Here is a 14,443-nt window from a genome sequence, read left to right as displayed (position 1 = left end):
GTTCCGGCGGGGAGAGACCCTCCCCTGTGGGGCAGGGTGAGAATGCCAGCCAGGGAGACGTGGCCGGCAGCTCTAGTGCGGGGAAGGCCCAGTGTCATCGTCCCCACGAGGCTCCGCCAGCCGAGGTCAGCCTCAGCAGACACGGTAGGATTCCTCAACAGTCAAGGCTGCTGGTCTCTAGTTTCAAGGTCTATTGGGGTCCCGGGAGGTCGCAGCCATGGGGATCTCTTTGGGCACTAGGGCTGGGTTGCAAGCACTCTAGCAGCGCTGGCCCTGACCCCTGGCCCACGGGCGCCTGTGGAGCAGCCGTAGAGCTGGAGACCACGTCGGGAGGCTTGCAGAGCAATGGCGGTTCTGGGATCCCGGGCGCTGGCTGCTGACATAAGCAACACTGGGGTTATGTGGGTGTGTGTGGCGGCCGGGCAGCCAGGACCTAGATCGAACTGCTTTAAATTCCACTCCAGGAACGATTCTCAGCCCTGGATCCCGGTCAGACTGTTCCTGGTCTCCTGGTTGGTGGCTCCCTCGCCGGCGTGCGTGGGTCCCGTACGCACGGGCCCGGGTCGGATCCCAGCTGAAGACTCGAAGGGGGCCCCTGGGGCTGTCCGGAGCTCCCCTCTTGCGCGGCTCGCTGCTCCCTGGCGCTCTGTCCTGTGAACCGGGGCTGCTCTGTCCTCCGGGTGACCCACTGCTCCGCGGCGCAGCTACCGCCTCGGGCCTCACCCGCGCTCCGCTCCCGAGCCGAGCTGCAGCGTCCGCAGGCGTAAGCTGATGGTCAGGCCCGGAGGCACCTGTTCCCACCTCTCGAGCTTCGCCTTCCTTCACTCTCCACTGTTCAGTCCCTTGAAGACTTTTGTCTCATGTTTTGCTTGGTTTATTTAGTTGTTTCAGACTTGAGGACCTTTTACTCCAACTTGGCCAGAAAAAAAGTTCATTTCTTTCACGATGTCACTTTCACGTTCTTTCCCGCTTTTAAGGAAAGGTTCCCGCTCTTCCGAAGGGTCATACAATGACACGGTTGTCTTTGCCTCCCGCCCCTCGGGCGGGCGCTGAACTATCAGGCCCCGCCGCTCAGTTGCCTCCGTCTCCACGACGCATCTGCCCTCTTGCTCGGCATTGACCCGCGCTGACCCCTGGGAGTGACCCGGCACGTGGACTTCCCAACCATGCGGCCCGTCCCTGCAGGGAGACCCCATGAAGAAAAAGCTGACAAACCCTGAAAACCTGAACATGCCCACTTCAGAGAGACCGTAACGACCTTCACATCCACTCACCTGGTCCACAGACTTTGCCGAGCACCTCCTGAGTGCCGGACATTACGCTGGGAAGGGGGGTCACCGCAGCAAACAGGTCAGACGGGTCCCTGTCCGCCAAGAGATTGTGTCCTCACAGGGAAAATGGACGATCACCAAGTGACCCACAAACGTCACCGTCACGCATACAGGTCAAGGTGCAATAATGTGACTAACAACTTACCAGGAAGACAGCACGATTCCAAACCGAGACGAACCGGTACCCGTGTGAGAGGACAAACGCACGACGTAAACGGAGATACTCATATTTGTAGGAAGAGACCTAACACATTTCTCAGCACACAGATGAAAACGAGCGCAAAAATCTGAACCAAATAACGCCGAGGCTGTTTAATGGATACACACAGAATCCTTCACTTAAAAAACGAAGACATCCTCTCCAAGCCCGCCAGAGTGTCTACAAACTCCAAGAACAAGAAACACGGAGTGCGTTGCAAAGGGCCAGTGAGGAGAGGGGGCTGTGGTCCCGGAGGCGCGATTCACGGGGCTGTCGGCACTGGAGCTCCGCGTTTAAGAAAGAAGCGGGCCTAGGTGTATCCACGGATACCACAGGCCACGCAGCAGCACTGCCCTGGGGGAACGGCCCTCTCGTGGGAGGTCGCTGTCTGCGGCTGGCCTGAGCGGGGGGTGACCCCAGTGCTAAGGTTGGGCCACTGTGTGTGGAAACAGAAGATGGGAATGGCTCCGTAAAGAACTCTAAAGTCCTTCCAAAATGTACCTCCGCCGGTTCCGGCCCCTGCGCTCTCTGGCCGCGCTGCTGTCCAGCCTCAGCGGCCTCAGCGGCAGGCAGCCCTGCCGCGCATCCCACCCTCCCAGCTGGCAGTGCCGTCCAAGTACCACCGACCGTCCAGGTCCGGGTGAAGTTTTCCTTCCGTTTTCAGGACAATTTCCAGGCCAACAGAACCACAAACGTGACTGATCTCCCAGCGGAACTGTCTCATGACCCATGCCGCGGAGGCGGCACCGCGCTGCGGCTGTCTTTGGAGGCAAACGTCGGAGAAGCAGCCGAGATCTGAGACTCACCGGGACTCTGGGACCAAACACGGCAGGTGCTCAGGGGAAAGTGCAGGAAGTGACGGAGGTAGAAGGGCCCCAGCGTCCGGGCGACCCCTCCCTCCCCTCTCGCACTCTCACGGGCAGCGGCGCCCACCGCGGCACCTGCTGGTGTCGGGGAGCCGCGTTCCACAGCGCGGGCAGCCAAGGAGCCTCTGTTCTGCCAAGAGCCCTCGCAGCCCCCACGGTCAAGGCACAGGCCGAGGCGCGCGCCCTTGGGAAGCTCGGGCAGGGAGGTAAATCCTTCGTTGGAGGCAATATTTTAATACGTATTTTTAAATCTCGCAAGTGCAATTCCCGAGTACTTTCGTGTCCGTGGATTTACTGTAGGACAAAAACGCAAGTGCGGGTAAAAGCACGAGGTACAAAATGCTGATTTCAGCCCTTTCTGTGAAAGCAGAGGAATGGGACTGAACTTCCGGTCACGGGGCTGGCAACAGGGTGTGGGCCGGGAACACGACGAGACACTGGGCAGCCCCTCAGGTGAGTCGTGGGGCGGCCGGCAGCAACCTGGGCCGCGGCTCAAGGGCGGCGAGACTGGGGGCACGAGCCGCACCCTCTTGCCAAGGGGCCGCACCCCTGCACATCCGGTGCCTCTTCGCCGCCACACCCCTGCTGCGGGCTTCAGACCCGCTCTCCCGCCCCGGCCCTCCCCGAGCACGCGCACAGCCGCCCGCCGCTTACTCTGCTGTCGACACTCTGCAGGTCGGAGAGGCAGGCGGAGGCGATCTCCTCGCACTTCAAGGCCAGAGAAAGCCGGGCCAGTTCGCAGAGCAGAAGAATTCTGGGAGTGAAGAAACAGACGGGCCCCACGTTGGTCCGGGCATCCGGGGGGCACGGCCGCGTGCTCCTCGACCCGACGGGGAAGCAGCGGTCGCTGGTTAACCCCACGCGGGAGATAAACACCAAACAAACCTCCTGCGGCCACGGTCCCCAGGCCCGGCCCCCACCAGGCCCCGACGCCACACTTGGCGGAAATGAGCTCAGTCCGCTCAGGGACCTGCTCCTCCTCCTGTGCCCTCGGACGGGGACAAGCACAGGGCAGGGGACGGGGACAGCAGCCCGCACGGCCATCAGCACCCCAGTGTCCCTGTCCGACTCAGCAGAGCTGTGGGAGCAACACAGGGAACAGACACGAACTTCCTGACTCAAAGCCGCTTCCTCTGGCCACGGGACACGCATCCGGAGGCACCGCTGGTCCCGGGGGCCCTGCACAAAGCGGCAGGCGATGCTAACGTCGTCTGGGAGGGCAAAGGACCCGTGACGGCCGGGGCAACTTGGGGAACGAGCTGCAGACCAGACGGCGTGATCTGAGACTAGTGGAAGACCGCAGGAGTGCAGGCCTGGAGCAGGACGGGCCCGGGTCCCCCTTGACCTGACACCCCGGCCCAGGTAGTTCTCCATGGGGCTCGGGAGACCCTGCACACCCAGGACCCTCAGCGGCAGCCACCAGACGCCAGTAGCAGCTCCCCGCCGCAGCCCCCCGTGGCCTCCAGACATGCCAAACGTCTCCTGGGACAAGCCGGAGCCCCTTCTGCCCTTTGCAAGGGAACCATCGCAGTCTTTGCACGATCCCCAAGCGGATCGTCTGCTGTAATAACCGAACCCAGTGTTGCCACCCTCCCCCCTGCATTCCCGCTGTCCCGGCCCACCGCCTCGTCCACCTGCTCAGCCCCTGGAGCCCCAAGGGCCTCGGCAGGCCTCGCCTCCTGACATCTGGCCCCTCCGTGCTCCCGGACCTCTGGCCGCCTGGACCCACTGCACAGGTTAAGAGGGAGAACCCAAAAAGGTACAAATCACGGAGTTTCAGTCCCTTTTTTTTTTTTTTTTTTTTTTTACTTTTAAACAGAACATTTTTCCCGCCCAGAATTCTGGGCACAGAAGCCGGGTGGAAGGCGGTCAGCAGAGCCCCTCCCTCAAAGTCGGAGCCGCAGGCCGTCAGACAAGGAATGACCCCCAGCGAACACACAGAAGGCAGCTGAGGCCCATGGGACAGGAGCCCAGGCCGCACGGGACGGGCCCCCTCCTCCAGCCCGAGCAGCACCTCTGGCGAAGGCCGACGGTGCGGGAAGCCGAGGAAACTCAGCTGTCGGTGTCAGGAGCCGCGACACAGCCCCTGGGGCCACACGCAGGAAAAGCAGAAGTTCCTGGGAAGGGAAAGCCAGAGCGACACCGCAGGGGCAAGGACCATCTTCAAACCTGGAGGGTGGGACGGCCTTGCTGGGCACAGAGGGAGAGGTGGGGACACAAGGCCAAGGCTGGCTCACGCTGGGGGGAGGCACACAGCCCTGGGCTTCTGTGGGACCCAGGTCAGCCTCGACTCATGGGGCTATTGGGGAAGGACTGAGCAACAGGCCCCGGACTGGGGGGGATAAATGTGAGTTCAAGTTAGTCTTAGATTAAATAAAACATTCCTGTACATCAGAAATTAATGTTAAAAACCTACAAGGTACACAAACTGGGACAAGGGATAAACATACGGGAGCTGGAGGGCCCAAATTTTAAAACAGAAAAAGCTTCTGCAAGTCAGTAATGAAATGGTTTATACCCTTATTAAAAAACGGGGCAAGGGACGCCTGGGTGGCTCAGTTGGTTGGACGACTGCCTTCGGCTCAGGTCATGATCCCGGAGTGCCGGGATCGAGTCCCGCATCGGGCTCCCAGCTCCACGGGGAGTCTGCTTCTCCCTCTGACCTTCTCCTCGCTCACGCTCTCTCTCACTGTCTCTCTCTCAAATAAATAAATAAAATCTTTAAAAAAAAAAAAACGGGGCAAAATAAGTGTATAGGAAACTAATAAAGGGGGAAAATGCCAGGAAACAGGACAAAACAATAGCAGTCAGAGGGAGGGGTGGGAGCAGTGGCGCGCCCCTCCTCCGACTTGCCCTGAGGTGACCAGAGAGGTCAGAGGCCAGGGTCTTCACAGGTGGGCTCCACATGGCTTTTGCAGCATGTCTCAAGTACCCCAGAGTCCCATTTCTAGAAACTTCCTGGAGCTGCCCGCATCAGTAGCGGGACCACAGGGGAGGGCCCAGCTGTACCATGGCAGGCCCGAGGGGACGCGGCGGTCGTGCAGACGCGTGCCAGGTCTCTCTAACGCGAAGTGCCCTGGCCGACGCCCCAGAGGGCCGGAGAACCCACATTAAGAACTTCACTGCAGACAGTCTGTGATGCAGGAACAGGCTCACAATTTCTACGGGAAAAGCAGCTAAAAGCCTGTGAGATGTTAATGCTGGAAGTACACATTGATCCATTTCCGAACTCCCTATAACTACTGCATGTTCAATTTGAAATAAGAGAAAAATGATGGAATCCACCCATTTAAAGATTTATTTCTTTTCGAGGGCGTGAGCACGGGGTAGGGCACAGGGAGAGAAAATCACGAATGGAGTTTGCACTGAGCAGGAAGCCCGATGAGGGGCTCGATCTCACAACCCTGACGTTGTGACCTGAGCCGAAACCAAGAGTCAGACGTTTAACCAACTGCGTCCCCAGGCACCGCATGATAAAAATAAGTTTAAACATATGTATAGACACCAGCCCTGGCCCATTAAATCCGTATAAATCCAAGAGCCGCGGAGGAGCTCCTCCAGAAGTGACAACACGGACAGGAGACATCTGGGGCCCCTTCATCCAATCTACCACGGCGGCCTCCAGAGGCCCAGGGCCCCTGCTCCCTGGTGCTCACAGCCTGTGTGACCCCGTCCCTCTAGGAGAGCGCAGCCTGGCGCCGGACCACGTCCCACTCAATTCCGACTCCCCGTGCGCGGGTCAGCGGTCCCCCGCGGGCTCCGACAGAGCAGCCCCTGCGCCCCTCCAACCCCCGAATGGCAGCAGTGCCTGGATGCCCGTCCGCAGGCAGCTTTAGACAATGAGCGCGCGTGTCCTACGCCGCTGGCTCTGGGGTAACTTGTGACGTGGCGACTGGTTATCACACCCCCAGACGAGTTTCCGGAGGCGGCAGTGATGGGCTACCAGCCACTAATTGGCTTAAACGACAGAATTTCATCTCGTACAGTTTTGGAGGCCAGGAGCCTGAGGCCCAGGGCAAGACCCGTCCTGCTCTGTCAGCTTCTGCCGGTCGCCAGCAGCCTTGCGCTCATCAGCTTGTAGCTGCAATGCTCCGACCTCTGCCTCCAGCGTCACCCGGCCTTCTGCCCCGTGAGCATCTACGTCCCAGACCTCCCTCTTCTTACGAGGACGCAAGCCGCCCGTGAGGGTCCATCCCAATCCAGTGTGACCCCACCCGAGCCTGATGACCTCTGTAAAAACCCTGTTTCCAAATAAAATCATGTTCACCAGAAGCAAGGGCTGGGACTTGAATAGGTCTTTTGGGGGGGACACAATTCCACCCATAACACCCTAAAATTAACGAATGAGTGACAGAGTGAAAAAATACACAAGTAATGATTACAGACCACGGCCACAATGTTTCGTGTGTTGGGAGCGTGCAGAAGTGGAGGAGACAATCACTGAGAGCTCAAAAGGCCGTGGTTCGGAGGCCCGCCCCCACGGCGGAGCAGTACGCCGCCGCGTGGTAATCGGGACACACAGACGGGACCAGAGCAGGGAGTCATTTCAGCCACCACCTCAGCAGGCAGGGCTGGTGCTTTTTGCTCCGAGTCAGCACTCGTGAGCACGTGACAGGACAGCGGCCGACCGGGAAGCCCGCCCCGTCATCCCTGCGGGGACAGCGCGCACTCCCGCTCCTGCCCACAGCCGCTGCGCGGCTCTCCGCTCCCGGGAACCCAGTCCGGGATGTCTGCAAACGCCAGCGGCGCCAGGGGACGGAGGAAGGCGCAGGACTGAAAAGCGAGCCCGCGGGCAGAGGAGTCTAGCCGCGGACACGTTTCGCTGCTGCCCACAAAGCTGTGCGATGTTTCAGTACCTTGACACGTACCTGTGCTGGGAAGCTGGACTTGATTTTAGGGAAAGTATGACACGAAGTTTCGTGTCCCGAATGCTCCCAGGCAGCACGAACGTCAAGGCCAAACCAAGAGCAGACAGTCGGCCGGGGCTGACCCTTGCTACGGCACAATGACCACGTAGCCGTGGCGGCGGAAAAACCAAACACTTACTGCTCCTCTCGGACCGCAGGGGAGCGCTGGTGACTGTAAGAACTTAAACACCCGTAGGCCTTCTTCAGAACGGCGTCCACATCTTCAGGCAACTCATTCTTATCCAATTTCCTAGAATTTATTCAAACGTTACATAAAACCAAAATATCATGTCAGATTTGTTCCAATTATCCTAAGAGAGACAGAAAGTCTAGGAACCCGTGTTTCCCACTCAACAGGGGCCTTAAAAAGCCCTCCTCCCTCATTCCTTCACTGTCCAAGATGACTTCTCATGCCTCCTTACGGCCCTCGCTCCCCGCACGGGCCTCTGCCGGAACCAGCCCCGCAGGAGGGCAAACCTGCAGGCTGGCTGGGCCCTTTGTGCCTCCCCTGCTCAGACACACAAGGGTCTCCGCACCCTCGCCTCACACGCTCTGGATCTCCCCACGGCTCTTCCCTCGCACACAGCGGCTCTCCCCCCGCTTCATCCCCTCTGGCCGCTCTAGCAGGTGTCTGCCCGCACCTGGGTCCGTTCTTCCTCCACTTCGAACCACTACCGTCAGGGTGCTATCCAAGTCAACCCCTCCTGTTCTGCTCAATGTCAAGGTCAAGTGGGAAGGCTCATCTGGAAGGGCCCATCAGACAGAGCTCGCCCCGCCAGTGCCTCTCCTCCGTAACCGCTTTCCTCGCTGGCTTAGAAGCTACACTCACCCACTGGCCACCTCCCTGGCCACTTCTAAGTAAAGGGAGGCAGAGTCCCATCCTCTGGGCCCAGGCCTCTCCCTCCTGTTCCAGTCACCCACCCCCCGACACAGCCACATCCCCTCTAGGTGCCACCCAGGCCCTGAGTCAGCACCTAAAACTCCTAAGCCACTTACGCTTTCAGCATATTGATGTGGTAAGTGACGGCCAGGCTGGTGGAGGTTTTCTTCTCTTCCGCTAACTGAAGCTCGTCCGCCAGTCCATGCCGCACCTGTCACGAAATGGACGAGAATTATCCATTGATGTAAACAAAGAATTAGGTAGAAATCCAGATATTAGTTATTATTTTACAATTATTTCTCTTTTAAAATAATACTTATAATGAACAAGTACCTCTTCGTTAATTATATTTTATATTTAGTTTTCATGGAGAACCTAAGTTGGTTTCCCGTACACCAAGTTAGCAGCGGATGACGGTCCCCGTACACGTTCTGGGGTTTATGATTCCTTAATCTTAACAAAGCTTCTGCTAGCCTGTTCTCAATCCAATGCTGTTACGAGTGAAATATTCGAAGATCACAATGAAGGCAAAGATTTTGTTTTTTTGTCAATGGATGCACGACGCACGTGTGCTTTTCTCCCGGTGGACGGACCTGGCCGTTGTTGCACAGAGTTCCCCAAAGACGACGTTTAAGAACGTCACTTCTGCCCGCACCTCCCACATGCCAACTCACCATGACGGAATAGATGTGTCGGTGTTTGTGCGGCACGTTAGCCTTTATGAACGGCGCCGCGGTGGCACAAAGCTTCGCGGCCTCTTCCTTTTTTCCGGCTTGGAGATAACAGTCCAGGAGCTCCCTGGGGAATACAAACCAACTAGAAATTAAAACCGGATAAAATCGTTTCCCACCGCAGATGTCCAGTAACCAGGTTATTATGCGTTTCTTACGTCGCGCAAACTTCAGAAAGACACGCGGCTCAGCCGGCTCCTCACCGCGCCAGCGTCCGCGAGCTGCGCTACCCTTGTCAGCAGGGACAGGAAATGTCTGCACCGTAACTACCTCGAACATTTAAAATAGCATTTTTCAGAAAGATTGTATTTATACTTACTTTCTGTTAAAAGCTCCCTAAACAGCCATAAAGCAGGGAAAGGAAAGCCTATAGATTCTGGATTCCAAGTTCAGGGCACGTCCTCTGGGTCCCCCTTGCAGACACTCCCCCAGTCTCTGGCCTGCATGTCGTGCTCCCCAAAGATAGGAAAAGTCTGGCTGCTCGCCCCCTGGTCCCCTCAGCACAAGGATCACACGCTGACATAACTCACGGTGGCTTCTCGGGCCTGTCTCTCCGGTGAGGCACCAGGCACACACCTCCCTAAACAGGGCCATCCTGGCCGAGTTTTACGTTGCTAAAATGTCTACCCCATTAACAATTCACTGAACCAAGTTAAAACCACAAGCCAGGATTATGACCCAAGCTCACATTTCCTGTGTTCCGAGTCCAAGCACTCGTCTTGTTATAACCCCCCACGATCAGGACGCTGTGATTTCGTCTGCAGACCTCATCAGACAAGACACACACAAAACGTAACTGTAGCTACAGATTAGAGCAGTGATATCCGCCCTGCACTGTGACATGACCCTCCTGCCGGGAGCGAGCGGGAGGGGCAGGAGGTCAGAGGCTGCGTGTGCTTTGGTTAGGGACCCGCGGCCGGGCGTTCGACTCACAGCATCAGCTCTGCTTGCCACTCCGTGTCTTCCTCCTCAGTCTGGTTTAACACACTGACGATCTGGGAGAAGCTGGAGAGCAGATGGTGGTGATAGCCCGGCTTGAGAAACGGCCTCACCATTTGCCAGTAGAGGACCGATGCGTTATACACCAGGAAGTAGTACCTGCAGGGCGCGCAAAGGTCATCTGAGAGCAGGTCCCCAGCCCGCCAGGAGCCCATCCCGAGCCAGTCCTGAGTCCCTGAGTCCTCTGTCTCCAGCTGATGGCAACAGCACGATCTGAGCCGCTCTGGGCCAATCACACCCACACGGCCTATGCAGAAGGGCGTGGAGGCTACAGGTCAAGTCCAGCCACGATGACCTGGCCACGTGAGTCCTGAGGCCAGACTAGAGATTCCTTCACCCATTCGGTCATTCCAAAAGTGATCGGCTCCCTGTGAAAACGCACCAGCCAGCAAGGTCTCCTTTGGTTCCCAAGAGATAGACAAGAACAGGCAAGTGCAGAGGGAATCGAGGAAGGCTTCCTGAAGGAAGGAACATCCTGCTAAGACCAGACAGCAGCGCAGGGAAAGGGTCTGGCGGGTTAAAAAAAAAAAGAAAGAAAAGAAAAAGGGGAAGAAGAGCAGAAACTTTGGGGACCAAAGTCCCCATGCCTGAGCATGAAGTGCAAAGTGGGGCAGGAGGAGGGGTGAGGAGGGGAGCAGGGACACCCCTCAGATGGTGTGCTTTTTCCTGAAGGCTGGACAGAGCCTGGAGGAATCTGAGTGAGGGTCCCACAGGGGCCAATCGGCCTTTCTTGCTCCCAGCCCCTCTGAGAGGCCAGCTCTGCCTTGTAAGGCCCCAGGGGCCTGGGGAGGAGACTGTCAGAGCACTGATCGGGAGACCCAGGGAACGAGTCGGGATTCACACCTGCTCGTCCCGAAAGTGGTGCATCCTACTCAAATAGGTCGAGTTACTACCACTTTGCGTACAAACGTAAGGTTTCAACAACATTTCTTTTTGATGAAGGAAACCTTCAGTAGGAAAGTGTGCAGGACTTGCCGCTGAATCGCTGTGCACGTGAGGCCTCGGCCCGTCTGCGAGAGCGGATGTGGGCGAGCGGGGGCTGGGGAGGGAGGGACCCTGATGCTGAACCCACCGAGGCCCAGAGAGTAAGGGGGCCATGGAGACCAGCCAAGGGAGAAGTTCCCATAGACAAAAACCATGTGATCACAGGAACCACAGGACAGACAAAAGGGTGAGGCCAAGGGACTCCTGTGCTCGGCCCAGACCTACACATTAGTGACAGAGCATTCAGCGAGGGCACCGCAAGGATAACCCCCACAGTCTCAACAGGCAGAAGCATGTGGTAAATCCTGGTCCTGGACCTTTTACCCAATCCCAGTTAGAAACGGCCGATTCTATTACGCCTACCTGGGTTCCCCTTTTGCAAAGTTTATTGCCTTCATGTACTGAGTCACACAATTTTCAAATTCCTCCTAAAACAACATAAAAATGCATCATTATATTGGATTTGCCACTGAAACATCAGTCATCCTTTGCGGCCACGTCCGTGGACATTAAGCCGCCTACGGACTGGCCTGGGAGCCTGCATGTGAGCAGCCGGAGCCGGGGCACCTCGCGAGTCCGCACGCGCACCCGGCCCAGGTCCAGGGCAGCTGTCCTGGGCACGACCAGAGCACGAGCATGCAGGCGCCCAAAGTCAGACAGGGACTTGGGGAACAGGCCCGTTTCCCACCACTGACAAGGAATCGCTTGCAGACCTTCCCCTGGAGTTCTTGAGGGTTTGCCTGACCCGACTGCAATTTCGGATGAGACTGTAAGTCTTTTGACACAAGACGTAACATTTTGAGGAGAATCAAGGCAGCCTCAGGGAAAACCCGGGGCGGCACAAGCCCGTAGCATTTGTTTAGGAATGGGGACCTAGCGTGGGGGGTGCATTGGGGGGCTGGCTGTGCCCCAAAAAGCGTCACCCTCAAATGGAGGCCTGCCCTCTGGGGCGTCTCTTACCAGGTTTTCGGTGGACTTGGGGGCACAGAGCTGGGCCCGGCACAGGTGCGCTCGGCCCAGGAACTGGGTGACGGGCCCCTTCACCTTGAAGTACATCCGGAGGCAGTCATCGCTCACCGCGGGGTGCCCCATCTGCAAGACACCGCAGTCCTGCCATGAACACCCCAGAAGGGGTGTCTGCAGAGAGCCTGGCAGGCAGCAGCTCTGAAGACAGACCAGAGGACTGCATCGCCCCACCCCCACCCGGGGCTCCTGCTCTCTCCGGCTCTGCCTCCTGCTCCCAGAAACAGTGACCCTCCTAGGACACCGACCCCCCCCCCCGCACCCCGAATTCAGTACCTTCAGGGCTTGTTCTGCGCACAAAACAAACAGATCGGGGCTGAAGCTTTCCATGGGGTCAAACTCTGACCTCCCGAGGCTGGCCGACTTGATCAGCTCGTAAGCCCTCTTCAGGGCGGCCTCATCTACCAGGACCGCAGAGGAGAGAGCGCACGTGGCATCACTGCGAGCAGGGACCAGTGTGGGAGGGGCCTGCTGTCCGGCCTCCGCCCCCCCCCCCCCAGCCCCGCAGGCCCGGCTCCACCCACCGCGGCCCCGGCTCCGCCCCCCGCCGTCCGGGCTCCACCCCCCACGGTCCGGCCTCCGCCCCCCGCCGTCCGGGCTCCACCCCCCGCGGACCCGGCTCCGCCCCCCGCGGACCCGGCTCCGCCCCCCACGGTCCGGCCTCCACCCTCCCGCGGACCGGGCTCCACCCCCCGCGGCCGCACCCCTTCCCCCCGCCCACAGTCTCCACCAGGCCCGAGCGTCCGCAGAAGGGGGCAGGCATCCTGAGCCCCCGTGGAGGACGACGACGCGGGCCGCGGGGGTCCTGCGGCGGGGGTGGGGGCGCGGGCCGGACCTCCTCCAGTGGGAACCCCCAGGCGGGACCCGGCCGCCCCGGTCTGCGGTCCGCTGGGACGGGTGTGTCGCCTCCCCGGGGGCAGGGTCCTGGGGGCTTCCGGGTCCCTCGGGCCGGGGGCGGGACCCGCGCCCACCCTGCTGGCTCTGGGCGCGGGCCAGCTCCTGCGTGATGACCAGGTCCATGGCGCCGCACCGAGCGCCGCTGGCTTTCTCCGGCAGGGGCGGCGGGTGGTTGCCTAGCGACCGAGGGGACGCGGCCGGCGCTACGGGTCGGCGACGGGGCCACACTAGTCGGAGGCGGACCGCCGCCCGGGCCCCGCCCTGAGCGCTCACTCCCGCCGGTTCCCGCCAGCGACGTGGGGGCGGGCGCGCGGCCCCGAAGGCCGGGGAGCGGAGCCAGGGCAGGGCGCGCTCGCGTCGGGGCCCCACGCTGGCCCGGGCGCCCCGCCTCGCGCCGCTCCCTCCACCCTCCCGGGGAGATGCTGCAGCCGCCCCGCGCCCCCGCCCGAGCAGCCCCCAGGTCGGGGACGCCCCTGGGTCTGGCCCGACTGTTCCCGCCCAGACTCTTGCCCGGTGCAGTTCCCGTGCGTCCTCGTGCGTTCTGCAGACCCGGGATCCCGCTCACCGTTGCTCGGCCCGCCTGGGCTGAGGCTGAGCGACCTGGAGACGCCGCGGGCGCAGCGGCCGCGACCGTGGATGCGGGTCTGGGGCTCGGATCCTGAGAGGGTCGCGCCCGCGCTGGCCGGCTGAGCCCAGCTGCGGCTCCCGAGCCGGGGGGGCCGCTCCGTCTGGGCGTCTGGGAGGCGGAGGCCTCGCCTGCGCTGGGCCGGAGGTGGTCTGCGCGCTTCTGCGCGCGCGGCTGTGGACAAGCTTCCGGGGGGAGCCGGGCTGGAGACCCCCCCCAGCCTTGGAGACCCCTCGGCCAGGAGCAGCGGGAAGAGCTGGGGGTTGGGGCAGAGAGGTGGAGGGCGAGCCGGGCAGGGCCCCAGAGAGCCCAGGGAGGGGTGTTGGGGGAGGGGCCGCTGCATCAGATGTGGCCGAGAGGTCAGTGAGATGAGCCCTGAAAAGCAGCGGTTGGAATTAACAACGGGGAGGCCTTGAGCGACCAAGAATAGCCATTTTCTGAAGCGGGGGGAGCACTGGAGGGATGAGAAAGGGAGGGCGGTCCGCAGTGGAGACAAAGAGGAGCGCACACCTTTCCAGGAAACTTGTCTTCTGATGGAAAGCGATGAGGCAGGGACTTGGTCTTCTGGGGAGGGTTGTTTCTAAAGGATAAGACAGTCGAACCCTTTGCTGTAAGGTTTTATAGGCGGGATAAACACGACACCAGGCGAGGCGGGCACAAGGCAGGATTTACTAAAGGCGTCTCCTGCGAAGCTTCGAAGCTTCAGGGCTCAGGAGACGGGGAGCCAGGAAGGTCGCGCCGGGGAGGAGACAGGCGAGGTTCCGGGACTCTGGAAAGGGGAGTCGGGGAAGTCGCGCTGAGAGGGAGTTGGTGGGGGTCTTTTATCTGTTTCCTGCATAGGTATCGGGTTACCTATGGACACGTGACCTGGCATACATTCTTTTGGCGGGAGAGTCAAGGGTGAAGGAAGAGTGGGGGAGGCTGGAAGACGGCGGGCCCCGTGGTCATTTCTAGTGTTCCTCCTGCACTCCCGGAGCCGACCCAACATTTCCAGGTTGATG

At 59.9% G+C, this 14,443-nt stretch overlaps 1 protein-coding gene across 1 annotated transcript in view; it reads right to left on the bottom strand.

Annotated features, from left to right (window-relative positions):
* Positions 1-12,968, bottom strand: part of CFAP46 (cilia and flagella associated protein 46) — a 91,050-nt gene extending 78,082 nt beyond the window's left edge. Inside the window, exons 1-9 of the mRNA XM_032882193.1 lie at positions 12,892-12,968; positions 12,197-12,321; positions 11,858-11,989; positions 11,261-11,325; positions 9,848-10,012; positions 8,858-8,981; positions 8,300-8,394; positions 7,443-7,553; positions 3,051-3,150 (exon numbers count right to left, since the gene is read on the bottom strand). Of these exons, the coding sequence (XP_032738084.1) occupies positions 3,051-3,150; positions 7,443-7,553; positions 8,300-8,394; positions 8,858-8,981; positions 9,848-10,012; positions 11,261-11,325; positions 11,858-11,989; positions 12,197-12,321; positions 12,892-12,940 (966 nt within the window). The 5' untranslated portion in view covers positions 12,941-12,968. The remainder of the gene's footprint in view (positions 1-3,050; positions 3,151-7,442; positions 7,554-8,299; positions 8,395-8,857; positions 8,982-9,847; positions 10,013-11,260; positions 11,326-11,857; positions 11,990-12,196; positions 12,322-12,891) is intronic.
* Between the last annotated feature and the right edge of the window lie 1,475 nt (positions 12,969-14,443).

This window comes from Lontra canadensis, unplaced genomic scaffold, assembly GCF_010015895.1.
Source record: "Lontra canadensis isolate GAN:19392208 unplaced genomic scaffold, GSC_riverotter_1.0 scaffold79, whole genome shotgun sequence".
Lineage (NCBI taxonomy): Eukaryota > Metazoa > Chordata > Mammalia > Carnivora > Mustelidae > Lontra > Lontra canadensis.
This window is presented reverse-complemented; position numbering and strand designations above follow the sequence as displayed.